The sequence below is a fragment of the Xenopus laevis genome, chromosome 7L, assembly GCF_017654675.1.
Source record: "Xenopus laevis strain J_2021 chromosome 7L, Xenopus_laevis_v10.1, whole genome shotgun sequence".
NCBI classification, from domain to species: domain Eukaryota; kingdom Metazoa; phylum Chordata; class Amphibia; order Anura; family Pipidae; genus Xenopus; species Xenopus laevis.
The window spans coordinates 68,965,009-68,982,896 of NC_054383.1; the positions used below are offsets into that span (position 1 = coordinate 68,965,009).

The 17,888-nt window shown below is 37.3% G+C and overlaps 1 protein-coding gene across 1 annotated transcript; it reads right to left on the reverse strand.

The window, feature by feature from the left end:
- Nucleotides 1-14,541: 14,541 nt before the first annotated feature.
- LOC121395527 (signal peptide, CUB and EGF-like domain-containing protein 1) lies at nt 14,542-16,658 on the reverse strand. Its single transcript, XM_041569163.1, has 2 exons — nt 16,286-16,658; nt 14,542-15,151 (listed from the first exon to the last, which is right to left on the reverse strand). The coding sequence occupies exons 1-2, from the start codon at nt 16,569-16,571 to the stop codon at nt 14,937-14,939; spliced, it is 501 nt and encodes a 166-aa protein (XP_041425097.1). The 5' UTR covers nt 16,572-16,658; the 3' UTR covers nt 14,542-14,936.
- Between the last annotated feature and the right edge of the window lie 1,230 nt (nt 16,659-17,888).

Below are 17,888 nucleotides of genomic sequence, written 5' to 3' on the forward strand. Positions count from 1 at the left end.
TACAAATAGGCTAACTTCCCAATCCCTATTCAGGCTGCTTGGCATAATCGTATCTAAAGTGTGAATCCAAAAGGCCTCTCTCTTAAGGAGTCGTTTTTTCACATCTCCTTTTCTGACTCCAGGATTTGCTAGATCAATAATTTGGAAAGAAATGCATGAACTGCCCTCATGTTTCTCTAATAGATGTTTCGCCACTGCTAAGCTCTTGTCACATTTAGAGACACATCTTAAGTGCTCAGAGATCCGTTTCCGGTCTAATGGTCTTGCCAACATACTGTACACCACACCTGCATGTGATGAGATAAACCACGTATTTGGTACCACAATTGGCAAAAAAGTTGATCTTATATGGCCGGGTACCTGTCCTGGAATTAAATTCCTTAGAGGGCCTCATGATGCCACATGAGTTACACCTTGGCCTCCCACAACTACTGTATAACATCCCTTGACACTCAGCCAATTAAGATTGGCGGTCTTGTTGACCTCTAGAAATAGTCTGGGTGACAATTGTGAACCTAAACTTTTGCCTTTTCTAAATGTGAAACCTGGTTGGGCGGGTAAGATTTTTTTTAGAACTGGATCTTGTCTCAAAACACGCCAATATTTACGTATGATTTTTTGGAGGCAGGGGGTGTCCGATGTAAAGGTAGTAATTACACGGGGATATCTGAATCCACTATGGATAGCAGTATGCTGTCCTGTTTTAGTATGTGGGCTAGTATGCCTGGGTTTGCTATTCAATAAATCTTCACGGTTCGCAGCAACCGCTCTATCATATGCTTTTTTGATGTCGGCTTGGGCATAACCCCTTGCCAGGAAACAATCCCAAAGGGACATGGCCTCCTTATTAAAGGAGTCCCAGGTGGTGCAGATACGTCTCAGAAACTGCCCAGTGGGTATCCCTCTAATCACATGCTTGGGATGACTACTACTGGCATGTAGGAGGGTGTTCCTGGTAATGGGTTTACAGTATAGCTCAGTGTGTACATGATTCCCTTTAACAGTGAAAATAATATCCGGGTAAGGGATCGACATTAAATCCGTCTCCATGGTAAAATTGATGCCCCAGCCTGTATCGTTACAATAGGTGACATCGTTACATCTCCCATAGACTCCATTTTAATTCAACTTTTTACAAATTAATTCTTTTTTCCCTGTATTGATAAAACTGTACCTTGTCCTTGATCATAACTAATATTTACAGGTATTAGATCCGTTATCTGGATACCCATTATCCAGAAAGTTCCAAATTATGAAAAGGCCGTCTTCCAAATTTTTAAAAATTATATTTCTTACCTCGTATTTGATTCAAACTAAGATATAATTATGTAAGCGAGCAGGAGGAGGCTAAGCTCCTGATGCAAATAGAAAAGGCTGCTAGTTTGGGGAAAGTAATGATAATGGGGATTTTAATTACCCTCATATTAACTGGAGCAACAGTACTGCCAGGGCAGTTAATAGGAACAAGTTTATAAACTTGTTGCACGACAATTTTATGACACAAGTTGTTGAGGAGCCAACCAGAAAAATGCTATTCTGGATCTAATAATCTCTAAACACCCAGAACATATCATGTGTAAGTAATTGAACCCCTGGTTAATAGTGGCCATAATGTGATATCATTTAATGTCTGGTGCAAAAAACAAATATACACTGGGGCAACAAAACCCATGAATTACAGAAAAGCTAATGTTAGTGCCTTGAGGGCTTCCCTTCAGAGCATAGATTGGGGTATTGTGTTTACAGCTAAAAACACAGAACAGACATGGATGTAATTTAAAATTATATTAAATCGTTACTGTTCTCAATTTATTCCCTTTAGGAGTAAATGTAGAAGCACTAAGAATCACCCTATGTGGCTTAATATAGAAGTAAAGATGTTAATATGAATAAGAATACAAATAAGAAGAGAAAGGCTTTTAAAAACTACAAGTCTGTAGGGACAGAAGCTGCATTTAATGAATATAAACACTATAATAAATGTTGTAAAACAGCAATCCAGAAGGCAAAGAAAGGAAATTCGGAGCGCATTGTGGCTGAGGCTAAAGCTGGCCATAGACGCAAAGATCTGATTTTCGAACCGTGTGTGGAGAGTCCAGACATTTTTCATTCGGCGGAGATCGGTCGTTTGGTCGATCGGACAGGTTAGAAAATTTCTGTCGGCTGCCGATAATATCTCTGCGTGTATTGCCGATCGTACAATTTTCAGTGGGAGACTGTCACTAGCTTTGGTTGGACATAGATATCGTACGATTGCTGTCAGGGGCAGAACATTGCTGATCTGTTCTTTAACTAATCTGACTGGTAAGACTTTGATCTGAATGGTTAGTGGCGGGTCGGGAGATGGGAAAGTCCGATCGTACGATGATTCGTACGATCGTATCTTTGCATCTATGGCCAGCTTAAGTCTAACCTCTATACAATAGAGGAGTCAGAGTTCCTAGGTTCACTTCATTGCTGCTCAGCTCAATCTAGTCAGTGACTGACTCAGGATACCTCCCCCCCCACCGGGTTCTAAGAGCGCTTAGTTCAGTTTTAGACCAACCCTTATTACTGATTTTCTCAGATTTGCTTTCATCTGGTATAATACCTCTGGATTGGAAAAGAGCTGATGTCATTCTGATATTTAAAAATTAATTGAGATCTCAGCCTGGCAATTATAGGCCAGCAAGTTTGACATCTGTGGTGGGCAAATTATTTGATTGCTTGTTAAGGGATCAAATCAAAACTTTTGTCCTAGTGAATGGCATTATGAACAGCAATTAGCATGGCTTTATGAAGGATAGGGCATGTCAAACAAATTTGATTTTTTTGAGTTTTTTATGATGAGGTAAGTAAGATGCTGGACAGTGGAGGAGCAGTAGATGTGATCTATTTGGATTTTTCCAACGCGTTTGATACCGCGCCCCACAAACGACTGCTTTCTAAACTAGGGTCTGCTGGGCTTAATGGAGTCATTTGCACATGGATAGGAAACTGGCTGCAGTATCGGGTCCAGAGGGTGGTTGTTAATGGGACATTCTCTGCTTGGAGTAAGGTTCTTAGTGGGGTCCCTCAGGGCTTGGTATTGGGTCCACTTTTATTTAACTTGTTCATTAATGACTTAGGGGAGAGTATTGTAAGTAATGTACCAGTGTTTGCAGATGACATAAAACTATCCAAGGCATTTTTCAATTGCGTTTTTTCCCTTCCTCTAGATCAACTAGCAGTTAGGCAGGTTAAAATATAGTTGTGTCTTTTTTCAACCTAACTTACTATGTTACTATGTAATTAATCCTGTGTGCTCCATACTCTGTCTGCCCTATGGTGCCTGTGTGTGCCATACTTTGCCTGCCCTATGCTGCCTGCATGTGCCATACCCTGCCTGCCCTATGCTTCCTGTGTGTGCCATACTCTGCCTGCCCTATGCTGCCTGTGTGTGCCATACTCTGCCTCCCCTATGCTGCCTGTGTGTTCCATACTCTGCCTGCCCTATGCTGCCGTGTGTGCCATATTCTGCCTTCCCTATGCGCCATACTCTGCCTGCTCTGTCTATGAGATGTGAACCTGGTGGGGGCTTGTTAGCATTTGGAAACACTTGTTGGGGGTCTCCATGGTGTTTACTTATGCTAGGGGTTGTTATGCTATACACAGTGAGGAGGGAGGTGTATGGATTTATGGATGGGTACTATCCCTGCAGTGAGCATCAAACATTTGTTTATTGGCATGCCACCAGTACCATTAATGTGGATATGGTCATAACATTTGTTGTGATAACATGGGTATAATTTACAATGGGTGCTGTTTAAAAAAACGTGAGTGGTGTTTAAAAAAAAGTGAGTGGTCAACACTGGTTTCCATTAGTGTCCCGTCACCACAAAGGCCAGAAAACTTCTAATGGTCATAAACATTTATGAAAATGTGAGTAGAGATTCTGCCACTCATACCTATGGTATTTTCAGTTGCAGAATTTCACCCTTTGATAAATATGCCCCTATATATATACTGTATGTCACTGCCTGTGACCTTTCTCAAGGGAATACAGGCAGTGGACGAAACATTGGGTTTGTAAATGAAATAAAAACACCTGTTGAGTGCTGTATTTCACTGGACAACATGGACTTACATTATTTGTTACCAGCACCCAGACAGACAATATATATTGTTGTGTGAGTGCTCCTCTATTGGGACTAGCAGTCAATCGAAAGATTCAAATTGACGCTCAATTTTATCGTGACATTTTGTCGCTCAGATTTTTTTGAGAAAAATTATTGATAAATTAGTTCAAATCATAGAAGGAAGTTTGGTTAGATTTATTTTCATAAAAAATTAGATTAATTCTAATTTTAGTAATTAGAGTTTTAGTAAATAGGCCCCTTAGAATTTTTAACTAATATGTGTATTTTCTTTCAGTATATGACTTTATATGCTCGTCTTTATATGATTTAACACAAATCCATGATGTTTCTCATTTACCTGCTGGACAGATTCCTGCACACATCTGGCCCCAGTTACATTCGCCGAAAGAGCTGCGGCTGAAGTTCTGAACATAAGGAGTATATTCTGAGCTACCAGCCAAACAAAAGTGTCCAGAAGCACATGGCCCTTGAAGCTTACCACCCCTGTGTAACACATACAAAATGAATTACTGCATTACTAAAAATAGAGAGCTTCCCAATCTTCATGCTAAATAACTATGTTAAAGAATAATTACCTGCAATACTGACCAGGTAGACAGGGCTGACATTCCCCCTTTTCTCTAAGACCTTTTATTTCTTCAGTGGTAAAAGTACCATTTGGACAGGGTGCTGGAAACAGTGTTCCTAAGAATCAGAGGGTCAGAATTAACATTAGTTTTAAATAATGTTCTACTAGAAAACGGAAAAGTTCTGCCACATTTGATCATAATTAGCATATTCCTTATTAACTACATATACTATAGTTGCTGTAACATACACTCTCCTGAAGACACTTGTTCCACACCAACATTAGAAAAACACTAAAAAGCAACATTGAGCAATGAATAAATCACTCATTTGTAAAAATGGAATTTGCATCATCTATGCAGTTATTAGAAACAATGAAGATATTTTATACCCATGGATATACTCTTTGTATAATATCATCATTCTTATTATAAACTGGTTTTTGAACATTTTAAAATAATTGACATTCTATGTGCAAATTTCTGAGAAATCTAGATGACAATTTATCATTAGATCAAGTAATAAACAGTGTGCACCTATACATACCAGCAGGGCAATAAGAATGAGCAGGACAATGCTGTGGATTTCCAGCTAATGCTTCCTGACAATAGAAACCTGGTGGACATGGAATGCAGAAATGAGACCCACTGTTTGGCTGATGCTGTCCTGTTGGACAAGGGGTGGGATAAGATGAACCAGCAGTACAGTAATGCCCCTAGAAAAAGAAATGCATTATGTTTATTATTTTTAAGTCTAGTTTCCCATAGATAGTCAATATTCATTTAAAATATGTCATTTTGTTGACAATCACGTCAACAAGTGTATCAGTAGATCTGTATAGGCATGTGTATATGTATCATAATGGTCATTTGGAGGGGTTGAATTTCATGGACTATTGTCTTTTTATCAACCCAAATGAACTATGTTACTATGATGAAGACAGATTATGACTATTATCTGCATTCTATATATTATTAAAAAGCTAATTAAAATTGGCTACCTTTGGACACAGAAATGCAGTCGGGCTGACAGATGTAAAGTTTGCTGGACAGTAGAATCCTGCAGCACACTCTCCTGTGGGTGAACTCATTCCAACACTAGCACAGAAATATCCAGCATAGCAAGGTACACAGCTTTCTAAAGATGAGCCACCTGAAAAAAACAAAATTACAAATAAAGTGCGAAAGTTTTATTCGTTACACCGAGGGGCCTTTTTTTTCTAGTAAAGTTTTTTAGGGGGAAAACTCGAATTTTAGAGTTTTATCATACCCCAAAGCTGCTAAAAATCCAAATCTGAAAATACTTCAGCAAAAACCTGTTGAGGTCATGTAGAAGTCAATGGTAGGTGTCTCTTTTACATTTTGAAGATGTTTTTTGACATTATGATCTGCACTGGTTTTAATACTATAATACAAAAAAGTCTGAGTTTTTGAGCTACAACTCAATGAAATCTTACGATTTGGGAGTTATATTCGATAAAGCTATATGATTTGAATTGTTGCATGATTTTGTCGAGACTTTTTCAGCACCAACTTTTTCAGCACCAACTTTTTCAAGCTGATTTTTTGATAAATGAGTTAAATTCGTAGATGGGAGTTAGGTCAACCTTGTTAAAAAAAAAACAGGATTAATTTGAGTTTTAGTAAATACCCCCCTTATTGTAAGAAAACAAACTTGGGGGCTGATTCACTATGGGTCGAATATCGAGGGTTAATTAATCCTCGATATTCGACTAGGAATTGAAATCCTTCGACTTCGAATATCGAAGTCAAATGATTTAGCGCAGAAAATTCGATCGAACGATAGAAGGATTATTCCTTCGATCGAACGATTAAATCCTTCGAATCGAACGATTCGAAGGATTTCAATCCAACGATCGAAGGAATATCCTTCGATCAAAAAAACTTAGGTAAGCCTATGGGGACCTTCCCCATAGGCTAACATTGACTTCGGTAGATTTTATCTGCCGAACTAGGGGGTCGAAGTTTTTTTTACTTCGACTATCGAATGGTCGAATAGTCAAACGATTTTTAGTTCGAATCCTTCGATTCAAAGTCGTAGTCGAAGGTCGAAGTAGCCCATTCGATGGTCGAAGTAGCCCAAAAAAACCTTTCGAAATTCGAAGTTTTTTTACTTTGAATCCTTCACTCGAATTTAGTGAATCAGCCCCCTAGTGGCAAATCACCATTAGCTGTATTCGGATGGTCTACTGGGGCCCATAGTAACCAGGGTTCTTAACTCCCTGGAGTAGAGCATAGTAGTTTTATTGGTATGCAGTGGATGTGTGGGGGGAGGAGCAGAGGTTATGGTGGAGGGGCACAGCCCAGGGCCAAGGACAGAATTAATCTGCCCCTGCACATACTGCATATGATGACACAGATCAGCCAGAAGCTCCACTCACTGTGGTGCAAAGGTTTAAGTTAAAATGACAATGCTCAATATTTATTTTACACTTACATCTTGTGTACATCTGCATGTAGCACACAAGAGTTTTTGCTAGACACATTTAATTGTCTTCTATAAGAAGGTAAGCAGAAACCATGAACATAATATTTGTATGACAGAAAACTGGCTAATAGCTTCATTGCAATGAGTGGCGGTAAATTTAACTTTTACTAATCGGACTAATTACCTTTGTCTAAATTTTATTGATGATACTAAAGCAAGGCTTAAGTTCCATGCAATCTGTTCTGGTTTCAAAGAATATTGTTTGTTTCAATATTTGTAAAATTGAAATGTGACCTGTCTTGTTGAAAATCTTGCTTTAAAAACACAGGTGCATACCTGTTTAAAGTTACTTTTGGCATTGCTGTCTCTACCTTTGAAAAAGTTATTGCTACTGTAATTCAGTTGTGGTCCCACAGGTTGTCACAAAGTCAGTTGCGTGAAAAAATACCCTTCATTATTATTAGAAATAAAGCTGATTTCCAAAAGCCTTGTTTTTCTTAAAAAGTTTGTGTTGTTTTTGCTTTATTAGGAACTTAGTTCTCCAATCCACAAGGCCGGTTATTTGAGCCCCCATGTGCTCAAACATGAAAGTAGTCTTTCATACTATTTTGACAAATCTTGCAAGTGGTCTTCAATGTTAGAAAATTATTTTCATTACAATTAAAGGGGGTCAAAGTATCAATATGTTACTGAAATCCCATTATTTCAATAGTATTTCTAACACCTCAACAAACTCATAATTAGTTTTTTACATTAATCTTCGATTTGCTTATTCTTGTACTGAATTTCATTAAAGGATCACATGATCTAATTAAAGGATGTTAGCTAGTAAACAAATGTAAATGATAAATGTATAGTGCCCATTCACTAACATTTGTATCTTATTCTTTTCCACTAATCATATTTTTTTGAGCTAGAAATTGTGGTTTCTACTGATTTTGCTAAACCATGAAACATATGTAATTTATTAAGAGTTAAAACCACAGAAAACACATACAAAACTTTGCTATCTAAAAGCTGTTGAGATCACATAGAAGTCAATGGGAGTTATCCTTTCCAAATTGTAATATCTTTTTTTAATTTGAACTTTTAGAGCTTTTAGGGTTTTTTTGTTTTTAATTGCACAAGGCTTTTAATAATAATAGCATTCTGATGAGTTCCGCAATTTTATAAAAATATATTTACACCAACCATGTTTGCAGCATCAGTGCTTTATAAAAAAAAAAGACACTCTTGGGGGAATGTAATAAAAGTGGGTAACAGAAAAAATATTCGCAATGCGAAAAGTTATGCTTCTGTACGAGCAATGTTGCCTTTGTGCGAATTTAATATAGCTTTTGCGAACCCGTAAACTGTTTAGCGACCATTTCCGACAGTGGAAGAAGGTTTGCACATTTTATAGTTAGCAGCAGTGTGCAGTGAATGTAATAAAACTTCTTACTGAAAAAGTTATGTTTGATCCAATAGATTACCTTCAAGCACTTCAATTAAAATTTGCAATGCACAATTACAATTCGTAATGTAATAACAGTTTAGGGAAGAGTATTAATTGTGAAATTAGACTTTTTATTCTTATTTGTGCTAATTGCTTTGCTCTTTGCGAGTTTTATTACATTCCCTCATTATTTTTTGTGGATGGATGCAATCACCTTGGTAGAAATGTGTTCTATGAGAACCATATTTTTCTCTCTCTCTTTTGTATGGGACTTGTATGGGATCTGGGGGTTTTTGGGTTTATTATATATTTTAAAGATTTTAACAGCCTTAAGCTGTTAAAATCCTTTAAATGTAAAATAAACCCAATAGGCTTGTTTTGCCTCCATTAAGGGTTAATTATATCTAAGTTAGATCAAGTACAAAGTACAGTTTTATTATTACACAAAAAAGGAAATAGTTTTGAAAAATGTGAATTATTTGATTAAAAAAAGTTACACAATTTCAACCACTGAAATCGGAATCTGCATAGAAATCTTGCTGAAAACTGGAAAATATGGATCCAACAATATGAGCTATTCAGCACAGCCAGTGGCATTGAGAAAAAAAAATATGCCACATTTCTGCATGTTGCAGGAGAAGAAGTGATAAAAGTGAGTAATTCGTTTGAGTCATGGAAGGTGAAAGAGACAAAATAAATGTGCTAAAGAAAATGTTTCAGGAATATTGTGAGCCTAGAAAAAATTTACCATACATATGACACTTAGGGGGGAAAAGTAATTAAAAGTCGCAAACATTATTTAAAATTGTGTCTTTGCGAATGTTTATCACTGCTCCTAATGTAAAATCATTCGCTGGAGAATATTACATTCTCATTAATTATAAACAACGGTTTAGCTTTAACACCTGCTCTGGAGTTTCGTTAAATATTTTGTTGCAAAAAATGCTTTGTAATTGAGAAATTTTATTACATACAGTAAGAATCTTCACAAAAGTAATTTGCTCACAAACGTATCTATAAAGTCATTGAAGTCTGTAATCAGTCAAAAAGGACACAAACATGGTCGATAATGTTTGCAACTTTACAAGCGTCTCTGCGCAGGTTTTTACCGCATTTTTCTTCAGAAGGACAGGCTGATGCATATGTCACAGACTGTGAATTTGGGCTGCTGCATGATTCTTTTTATGGGTCAATAGCATGGTAACATTTTATTGTGGAGGAAATTGTGTCATGCATGCCAAATAATTCTCAGTTAGATGCCAATTAAGGTTTCTTTTAAAGAAAGCTGGATGAGGATAGTTCCAAGCTTTGGACACCAAAAGGAAGATATTGCTTTCTGAGATTACCCTTTGCTATTTCATCAGAAGTGTTTTAGAAAGCTATTGCATAAATGGTAGAAGGTCTAGATGGTGTTGTTAACATAATTGATGACTTACTAGTCTGGGGAGAAGAGCACGATGCCAGCTCAGAAGGCATTGGAGCGGTAATACTACAGAAAGGTCAGCCAATAGCTTATGCATCAAATGCACTCACAGTGTTACGAATCCTTACCCTGGTGGTCTAGTGGTGGTGCGGCGGGGACGCCCGCTGCGCCATCCTGCTTCTTTCTTGCCGGCTTCCTAGTGCGCACCGCGCACGTACTTCCGCATTTTAAAGGCGCAATGACGCGAAATTCAAATTGTATTTGTAGGGATGTGAAAATCTTAGACACCCTTACACTTTATAGACAGGCACATCCCTAGTTATATGGACGCCTAAAAGGGTCCTTATGGGGACCTTGTGCTTATGTAACCCCTGTAGTTCACACAGTGTACACCAGATGGCGCTGTGCCAGAGTATAAAAGGTTTAGGAACCATGTGTTCTGGGTCCATTGCTTTAGCCCAACCAAGCAGGCTGGAAGGGAACGGGTAGTGTCGACTCTAGGCACCTTGGCCCTAGTAATTAGACAGCTATACTCGTTTATAGATCACTCTAGGAGTGATAGAGAGGTTATTTAGTTGAGCGGCTCAAAGCTCCGACGAGGAGATTAGAGGGATTAAGATCCCAGGGTATTACTGACCCGGAGTAAGGAACCAAGTGTTGAGATAGGGATAGTAGGAATTCCCCTAGTCTGCCACTGGAAGATATCCTGAAAACTGGGCAATACCCATCACATGCTGTCAATTTACTCTCTGCTGTATATTCCCTAGCCTGTGGGGATTCAGCCTATACGTGCTGTGAGTATATGCTTCCTTTATGCTGCTGTGTATGTTCTATACTCCATTGTGGATCAATGTGCTGAATGATCTATGTGCTATTGTTCAATAAATACGGTTCTATGTTCAACCATTAAAGAACTACTGGCGCCCATCATTGTGCTATCGCATCTGGTTACAGTTACACTACACCCTGCCTACACCGTGTTGCGAGGGCTTGCCCCTGAGAAAGAGAGCTCATCTGTGGTCTCAGCCCACAAAGGAAAGTAGCTAAAACTGCCCTGGCACAAGTCAGTTTACTATAGCGCTACATATTTAAAGAGACATTTTTTCTTTAGTGATTGCCCGTTATAGGTTTTGTTCCTGGTGCCTTATACCTTGTGCTGAAAAGCTTCTTGTCTGTTTTGATTCCTGTGTTTGACCCTGCCTGGCTATTTGACTACTCTGATCTCTGGAACCTGACCCTTGCCTGAAACCGACCTCGATTCTGCTTTACCCTCCTGATTGACGTTCTGGTTTGACCCCTGCCTGTTATTTGACTCCGATTCTGCCACATCCTATCTGATTGATTACCCGGTTTTGACCCTTGCCTGGCTGATGATTCTAGCTATCTGCCTGCCTCGACCTGGCCAGTCTGACCACGAATCTGTCTTTTCCTATTGTACCGCGACCTTCGGCCTAACTGATTTTAACAACCGTCGTGCCCCTTTGCTTGCCTGGTTTAGGGTTGTCAGTGTAGATAAGAACTACTTGTCATAGTATATGGGTATGAAAAAGTCATCAATATCTGTATTGAAAAGAGATCCACGTAGAAAGTGATCATAAAACATTTGAAAAAACACTATACAAAGCTCCAATGAGATTGCAGAGAATGCTTCTAAGACTACAATAATATCAACTGAAGGTTACATACACACCTGGCAAAGAGATGCACATTGTGGAGGCACTAAGCCGAGCTTTTCTAAAAGAGCAGACAGAAGAACTGATAGGAGATGAACTAGAAGTGAACTGGATCAACTGTAAGAGCACAAACTTCACAAATTCAGCAAAAATTAAAGAGCATCACAATAAAAGGATGGCCTAGTCATCCTGGTGAAAATTAGCAAAACTTTTTTTATCATGCATATTTTTGTAGCCAACTACATTAGAGTCTATAGGCCTTTTTTTTGCGTGGCACCTTGTTTCTGCATTGGGAGGGCAAAGTCACGTGCATGTTTTGATCAGTATACCGATATACACTTGCCCTACATTGTAACAGGACCTCCGATTTACTATGCTACAATTGCTTTTTCAATAGAAATGGTAATTGTACCTAATGACCACGAACAGTTCATATCTGGGAGCTTTGTATCCCACATTAAAATGATGATGATAAACTATATATGTATGTCCTTATATAGATGGTAGGATGGTTTAGATCCCTTTGGTTGATGTTGAAGGAGAGAGGAAGGATAAAATGATGCATGTGTTTTGTAGCATGTCATTTTTGTTTTGTTGCTCAAAGCAAAATGAGCCATGGGACACATTTTTTCACAGTTGTTTGCAATGAGCACATGAATAGCAACCAAAAAGAACCTTTGATTCCTCACCCACTTTCAAGACGACCATGGGAAAAGGTAGGAACTGACTTATTTTGTTTTAATGGATCAGAATATCTTCTTTATGTGAACTACTTCTCAAAGTTTCCAAAAACACTGAACGTGAATGATACAACAGAAGTCACTGAATTAAAATCCATATTTGCAAGACACATTATTTCTGTTATTGTCATATATGACAATGGTTATCAGTATGTTAGTGCAGAATACAACACATTTGCAGAAAGTTGGGAATTTAAGCACATAACTTCCAGTCCAGGTCATTCTCAGTCAAATGGACAGGCGAGAGAACTGTACAGACAGACAGTTAAAAATATGCTTAAAAATTCAATCCTTACGTTGTTTTAATGGAATATCGTGCTACACCACTTGAAGGCATTGGATTGTCACCTTCACAACTTTTGGCAGAAGGCTAAAACCAAATTGCCAACACACACCTCATTGCTCATACCCAGAGGTTTCACCAAGGCGCGTGACTGGATGAAAGAAAGGCAAAGAAACAAAAACTGTACTACGACAGGCTATCCAAAATACTACCAGATTTACATGTAGAGATACTGTAAAAATGCAAATAGGACAAACATGGCAACATGTAACAGTTGTGTAAAAGCACAATCAACCCATACCTTTTGTTGTTCATACACCTGATGGTAGAAAATACAGTCCACCTTCTTACTGCCACCTTCTGATGATCCAGAAATTGTGACAAACAATGACCAATGCCCAGAACTGAGACAGTTCAAGGTGAACACTCATCAGACACTAATCATTCTGATTTGCTTGCAACTCAGAAAAGTTCTCAATCCTACAAAACCAGATCTTGGAGACACATCAAACTTCCCATAAGATACAGAGAGTAATAAAGTGTGCTTATGAATGATATGTGATGCAGTAAAGTTATAAGTGCATATTTATTTAAGAAAAGCTAAAATGAAGTGAAGTAACATGTATGGCTTAAAGTTATGTTATATATGGCTTAAATATGCTGATGAAGAATGTGTATAACAATTTTCTTTGTTAAGAAGGGGGATATAATATATTGGACTATGTCAGTTCATGTAGCAGCAGCACTGTATTAGCTACTTATGTAATAGAAAGTAATATGGTGAATCTGGACATGCCCACATAGAATAGCACATGTTAGAATAGCTCTGTAATAAAACTTTTCTGTTCAGAGTTATGTCTGGTAACTCAGCGCAGCCACATCACAGACTTCCTATACCTATAGCATCCTGTACCTATAGTAATCTTCAAAATTAATGCACATATAGTAAAAACAAAAATAAATTCTGATTTCAGTTTCATATACCTGTTGCATTTTTCAGTGTGCCTACTGGACACGGTTTTGGTGATTGTGTTCCTTCTGGACAATAATGTCCCATGGGGCAAGGTCCATTGAGGAGAAACCGAGGTGTTTTCTGAGGAATGGTGTCTGCTGCCTCTCCTTCACAGTAATAGCCAGGTGAGCACAATCCTAAACAGAACAGTTTGTGCAGTAAGTGGGCTTTTTTAGCTTTAATTTAATATCAAAAAGTTGAGGTTCAAATGAATAACAACCTAAAATGTTTAGCATTATAAACTGCATATGTAAATTGTGTTGCAATTTTGCTAGCTTTCATTAGGGATGTGCAGTCACTGACACAACAACTGAGACCAAAGAATTCACCTTTGGTTAATACACAGAACTCATAACTAATGAGGGGATATATGACCCCATCAGTACATTATAATTAACCTGTTTGGTTTAGCCCACAGAGGAACATACTTTGTATACCCATAAGATAATATAGGAGACTATAATATTGGTTTTCAAAATGTTCATGAAAGGGTCCCCTTGCATATGGAATTCAAAATACCTGACAAATTAAATTTTTTATTACAGGTGGATCTAACAGGCTGGTGTATTTTTTATGAACTATTATTATGGATAAAGGTTTGTATTTTTAACTGTTGTGTTTTACTTTTTAAAAGCTTTTCAGTCTTATAAGAGACGAGAATGAAGCCCAGCTACTTTTACAAATAGAAGCGTCTTCACAACTAGGTCAAGTTATAATTATATTGTAACAGTACATACTGTAAGTATATTTATCTTAGTAATCTTAGTTAATAAAGATAGAAAAGCAAGGATTTCCAATAAACCCTCTTTTTTCAGAAGTGCCGTCTGCCGTTGAATGTCTTGTCTTAGTTAATCAATACATATTTTAAAGGTAAAAAATCAGGAATAGGTGCAGTAACAAAGCATTTTTCTATATATTAACTTATTAAATCATTCCAGTTTTAGTTCTCTTTCTAGTTACTCCAAGCCAAGTTAAATACTTTCAAGTGGCCACTCACAGCTCATTGCATAGTTAATTAATTTTCTTATTGTATACCAAAATATCCCTCCCATGCTATCTATGTATGTTCAAATACCCCTTCAAGTTGATGGATCTATTTAGGCCTTTTTTCAGTGCTGTATCTTTCCCTCTTGTTTGTTCATCATGTGCCATATGAAATAAGGGCCTTCATTTGTAAACTAGAAACGAGGGGTGCTAGGGGTCTATAAATTGCTGTGAAAATTGAGGCCACTCAGAATCAAATATCACCCCAAGACAAAGGTGCTCCTAGTGTGATGCATAACAGCCAACAAAAAATGGACTTACCATCAGGCTGCCAGTTTCCTTCCCCTCTGCAATATTGCCCCGATGGGCATATTTTACATGAATCAGATGAAAGAGCTCCTTCTAATGAGTTATATGTACCTTCTGGACAAGGAACAGGTACCACAGTCATAGCAGGACAGTAATTACCTATAAAGACAAAGTAAGATGGCAGTGAGTAAACTAATATCTCCTAGCACACAAACATTTGTTCGCGTTTTCTTTAAATAACAAATAAAAAAACAAACAAATACAAAAAGTATTGTAGAAGTGATACCTATATTGGCTAACAAAAAAAAAAAATACATTGCAAGCTTTCGGAGCACCAAGGCCCCTTCGTCAGGCAAAATACAAATGAAAGCTAGAAAGGCACATCATATATTCTGTTAGATTTAACAGAATATATGCTGTGCCTTTCATAGCTTTCACAATACTTTTTGTATTTGTTTGTTTTTTTTTATATGTTATTTATGCTACTGGCTAACACGGTACCACTGTTTTTGTTTTTTTCTTTAAAGGGATAGTATACACCCTTTTCAACATTAGCTGAATGAATAGGGCATGGAGGAGATTGTTTGTTTTAAATTTAAACAACAGACTGAAAATCATTTTAACACAAGTCTTATTTATTGTGTTCATTTTTAGCAGATGTGTTTAGGTGTATACTGCCCCTTTAAAGGTGGTTGTTCACCTTCCAACTCTTTTTTCAGTTAAGTTGATTTCAGATAGTTCGCCTGAAATAAATACTTTTTTCCCAATTACTTTCTATTTTCTATTTGTGATTTAATATTGAAGTGTAAAGTTAAATTTTTCACCTTCCATGGCAAATCTGGGAGGGTCACCAACACTGTAAACTGTTTTATATTGATACATTAATTGATACATTTTTTATCTTTGGCCCTGCTGAGCTGAATTCCTGAGTTTCATTAAATTGATGCAATAGTTGCTTATATTACAAAGATGCTGCTGAGAAATATATCAACTAATGTTAAAATAATAAATGAAAAGCAATTGAAAAAAGTTGTTATTTCTATAAATAAAAAGTAAAAGAATGGATACTGAAAAAGTAGTATATAGAGCAAGATCAATGTACTGTAAAATTAGGTAACATAAGATCAGTGGATTAGGGCAAAATTAATTTTTATCCGGATAAAAATTTCCTGCTTATCCTCCTGACACTGTGCTGCCTGCCCTGCCCTTGAACCTGTCTGGAGCCGCATTAGTTGGCCCTCTGGACTGTCTCCTCTGCTAATTTCAGTGTATAGAAAATTAGTTAAATTTTACCTTGTGGGCAGTTCGCTGGTTCCACGGTGGATACATGCATACAGCTACTTCCTGCAGGACAAAGTAGACATGAGCTTGCCCCAGGCATTGGACTAAATGTACCAGGAGGACATGGCAGCTCTATACTTGATCCTGAAGGACAGTAAAAACCAGCAGGACAACGATAGCCAGAAATCTCATCAGAGGGACAGGGAACAGAACTCCCTTCTTTACAGATATACCTATAAACAATAACAGAAGAAGCTACATTGTCTATGGAAAACACATTCTCTATGTAGATTTCCATTTAATTGAGATAATCTGCCTATTACTTGCTAGTTATCAAAATCACAGAGATACATCGTGTGAGCAGTTAGGCTAACAGAAAAAAGAATTACCCACCAGCCCTGTGTGACATTAGCCTTAGATGTCACATGTATTACTCACCTTCCCTGCACTTCTGTAGTGTAAATTCTAATTATACATAATTTGTTACTTGAAATGATCAAAGTAAAAAAAATGCAAACTTTAATTCGTAGTATGATAAATGCTTGTAAAGATTTATTTTGTCATCTCTCTGCTCTAAATCTACTACTGCATATATTGTTTATCTGGTTATTGATATTACCATTATTATATAAGAATTGTATTCATCTTTCTCACACACACATTACCCTGAAGAACAAGGAAGAGCTTGGGACACATCTGACAACCCAGACTGAGCACAATAATATCCTGCAGGACAAGGCTGGCACTCCTCTTGAGAACTGAGTCCTGCAGCCATGGAAAAGGTTCCAGGTGGACATGGTACTGGTGAGGTAGTTCCATTGGGACAAAAATGCCCTGCAGGACAAATGTCATTTTTGGGATATGAGTTTACATCAGAAGGTATCTGCAAGAAAAGAATGAACAGTTAGCTGTTTACTACTACTACAAACCAGGAAACTTAATAAAACAAACAGTAATAATAACATATCAAACACACCTAATCACTCTGTATGTAAGTTACTTCCATTATCTAGGTTATTTATTTTTTGTATCCATCAACAATAATAATTACCCTTACTGCTGATACTTCTACTTCTATCTGGTTTTGTTACATTTGCCATACATTTAATAGCCGTAAATTATCCCATTTACAGTAAAAACTAGTTCCCAAGATTTAGATTGCAAGCTCTAAGTGACAGGGACTTCCTGCCTCTCGTCTCTTAGCATGTACAACATATAATTTAGATGTCTTTAATGTATTGATCCCTGTCTGTTCTATTAATGTATTTTCCACTGTACAGCATTGTATGCTTAAGTAGTGCTAAGATTTCATAAAATGGTCTGTATTTACATACACTAAAATTCACCTCATCTGCTTCCCACCAATAATACTAAGGTTTCTAAATATTGTTACACATGTTTTCACCATTCAAATTTTGTAAGGCACCAACCAAATGTAGAGTTTACACTTTTACTTTAGAGTCTTAACAAAGAGGAAACCTATATTTTAGACTTCAGTAAACCTTATCTGCAACCAGTGTTGTAAATGATTGATATTTACTTCAGATAATCAAGCTTATCAGTGATATATCCAGGACATGGAAAGCCTAATTTATGATCTAGGCTCATATTGCAA

Bases quoted from the DNA above. Each gene is read 5' to 3' on its own strand.
- LOC121395527 (XM_041569163.1), bottom strand. From the start codon at position 16,571: ATGGAAATCTACATAGAGAATGTGTTTTCCATAGACAATGTAGCTTCT. The intron at 15,152-16,285 runs GTAAAATTTAAC...TTGTCTTTATAG, and splicing joins ACCAGCGAACTGCCCACAAG to GTAATTACTGTCCTGCTATG.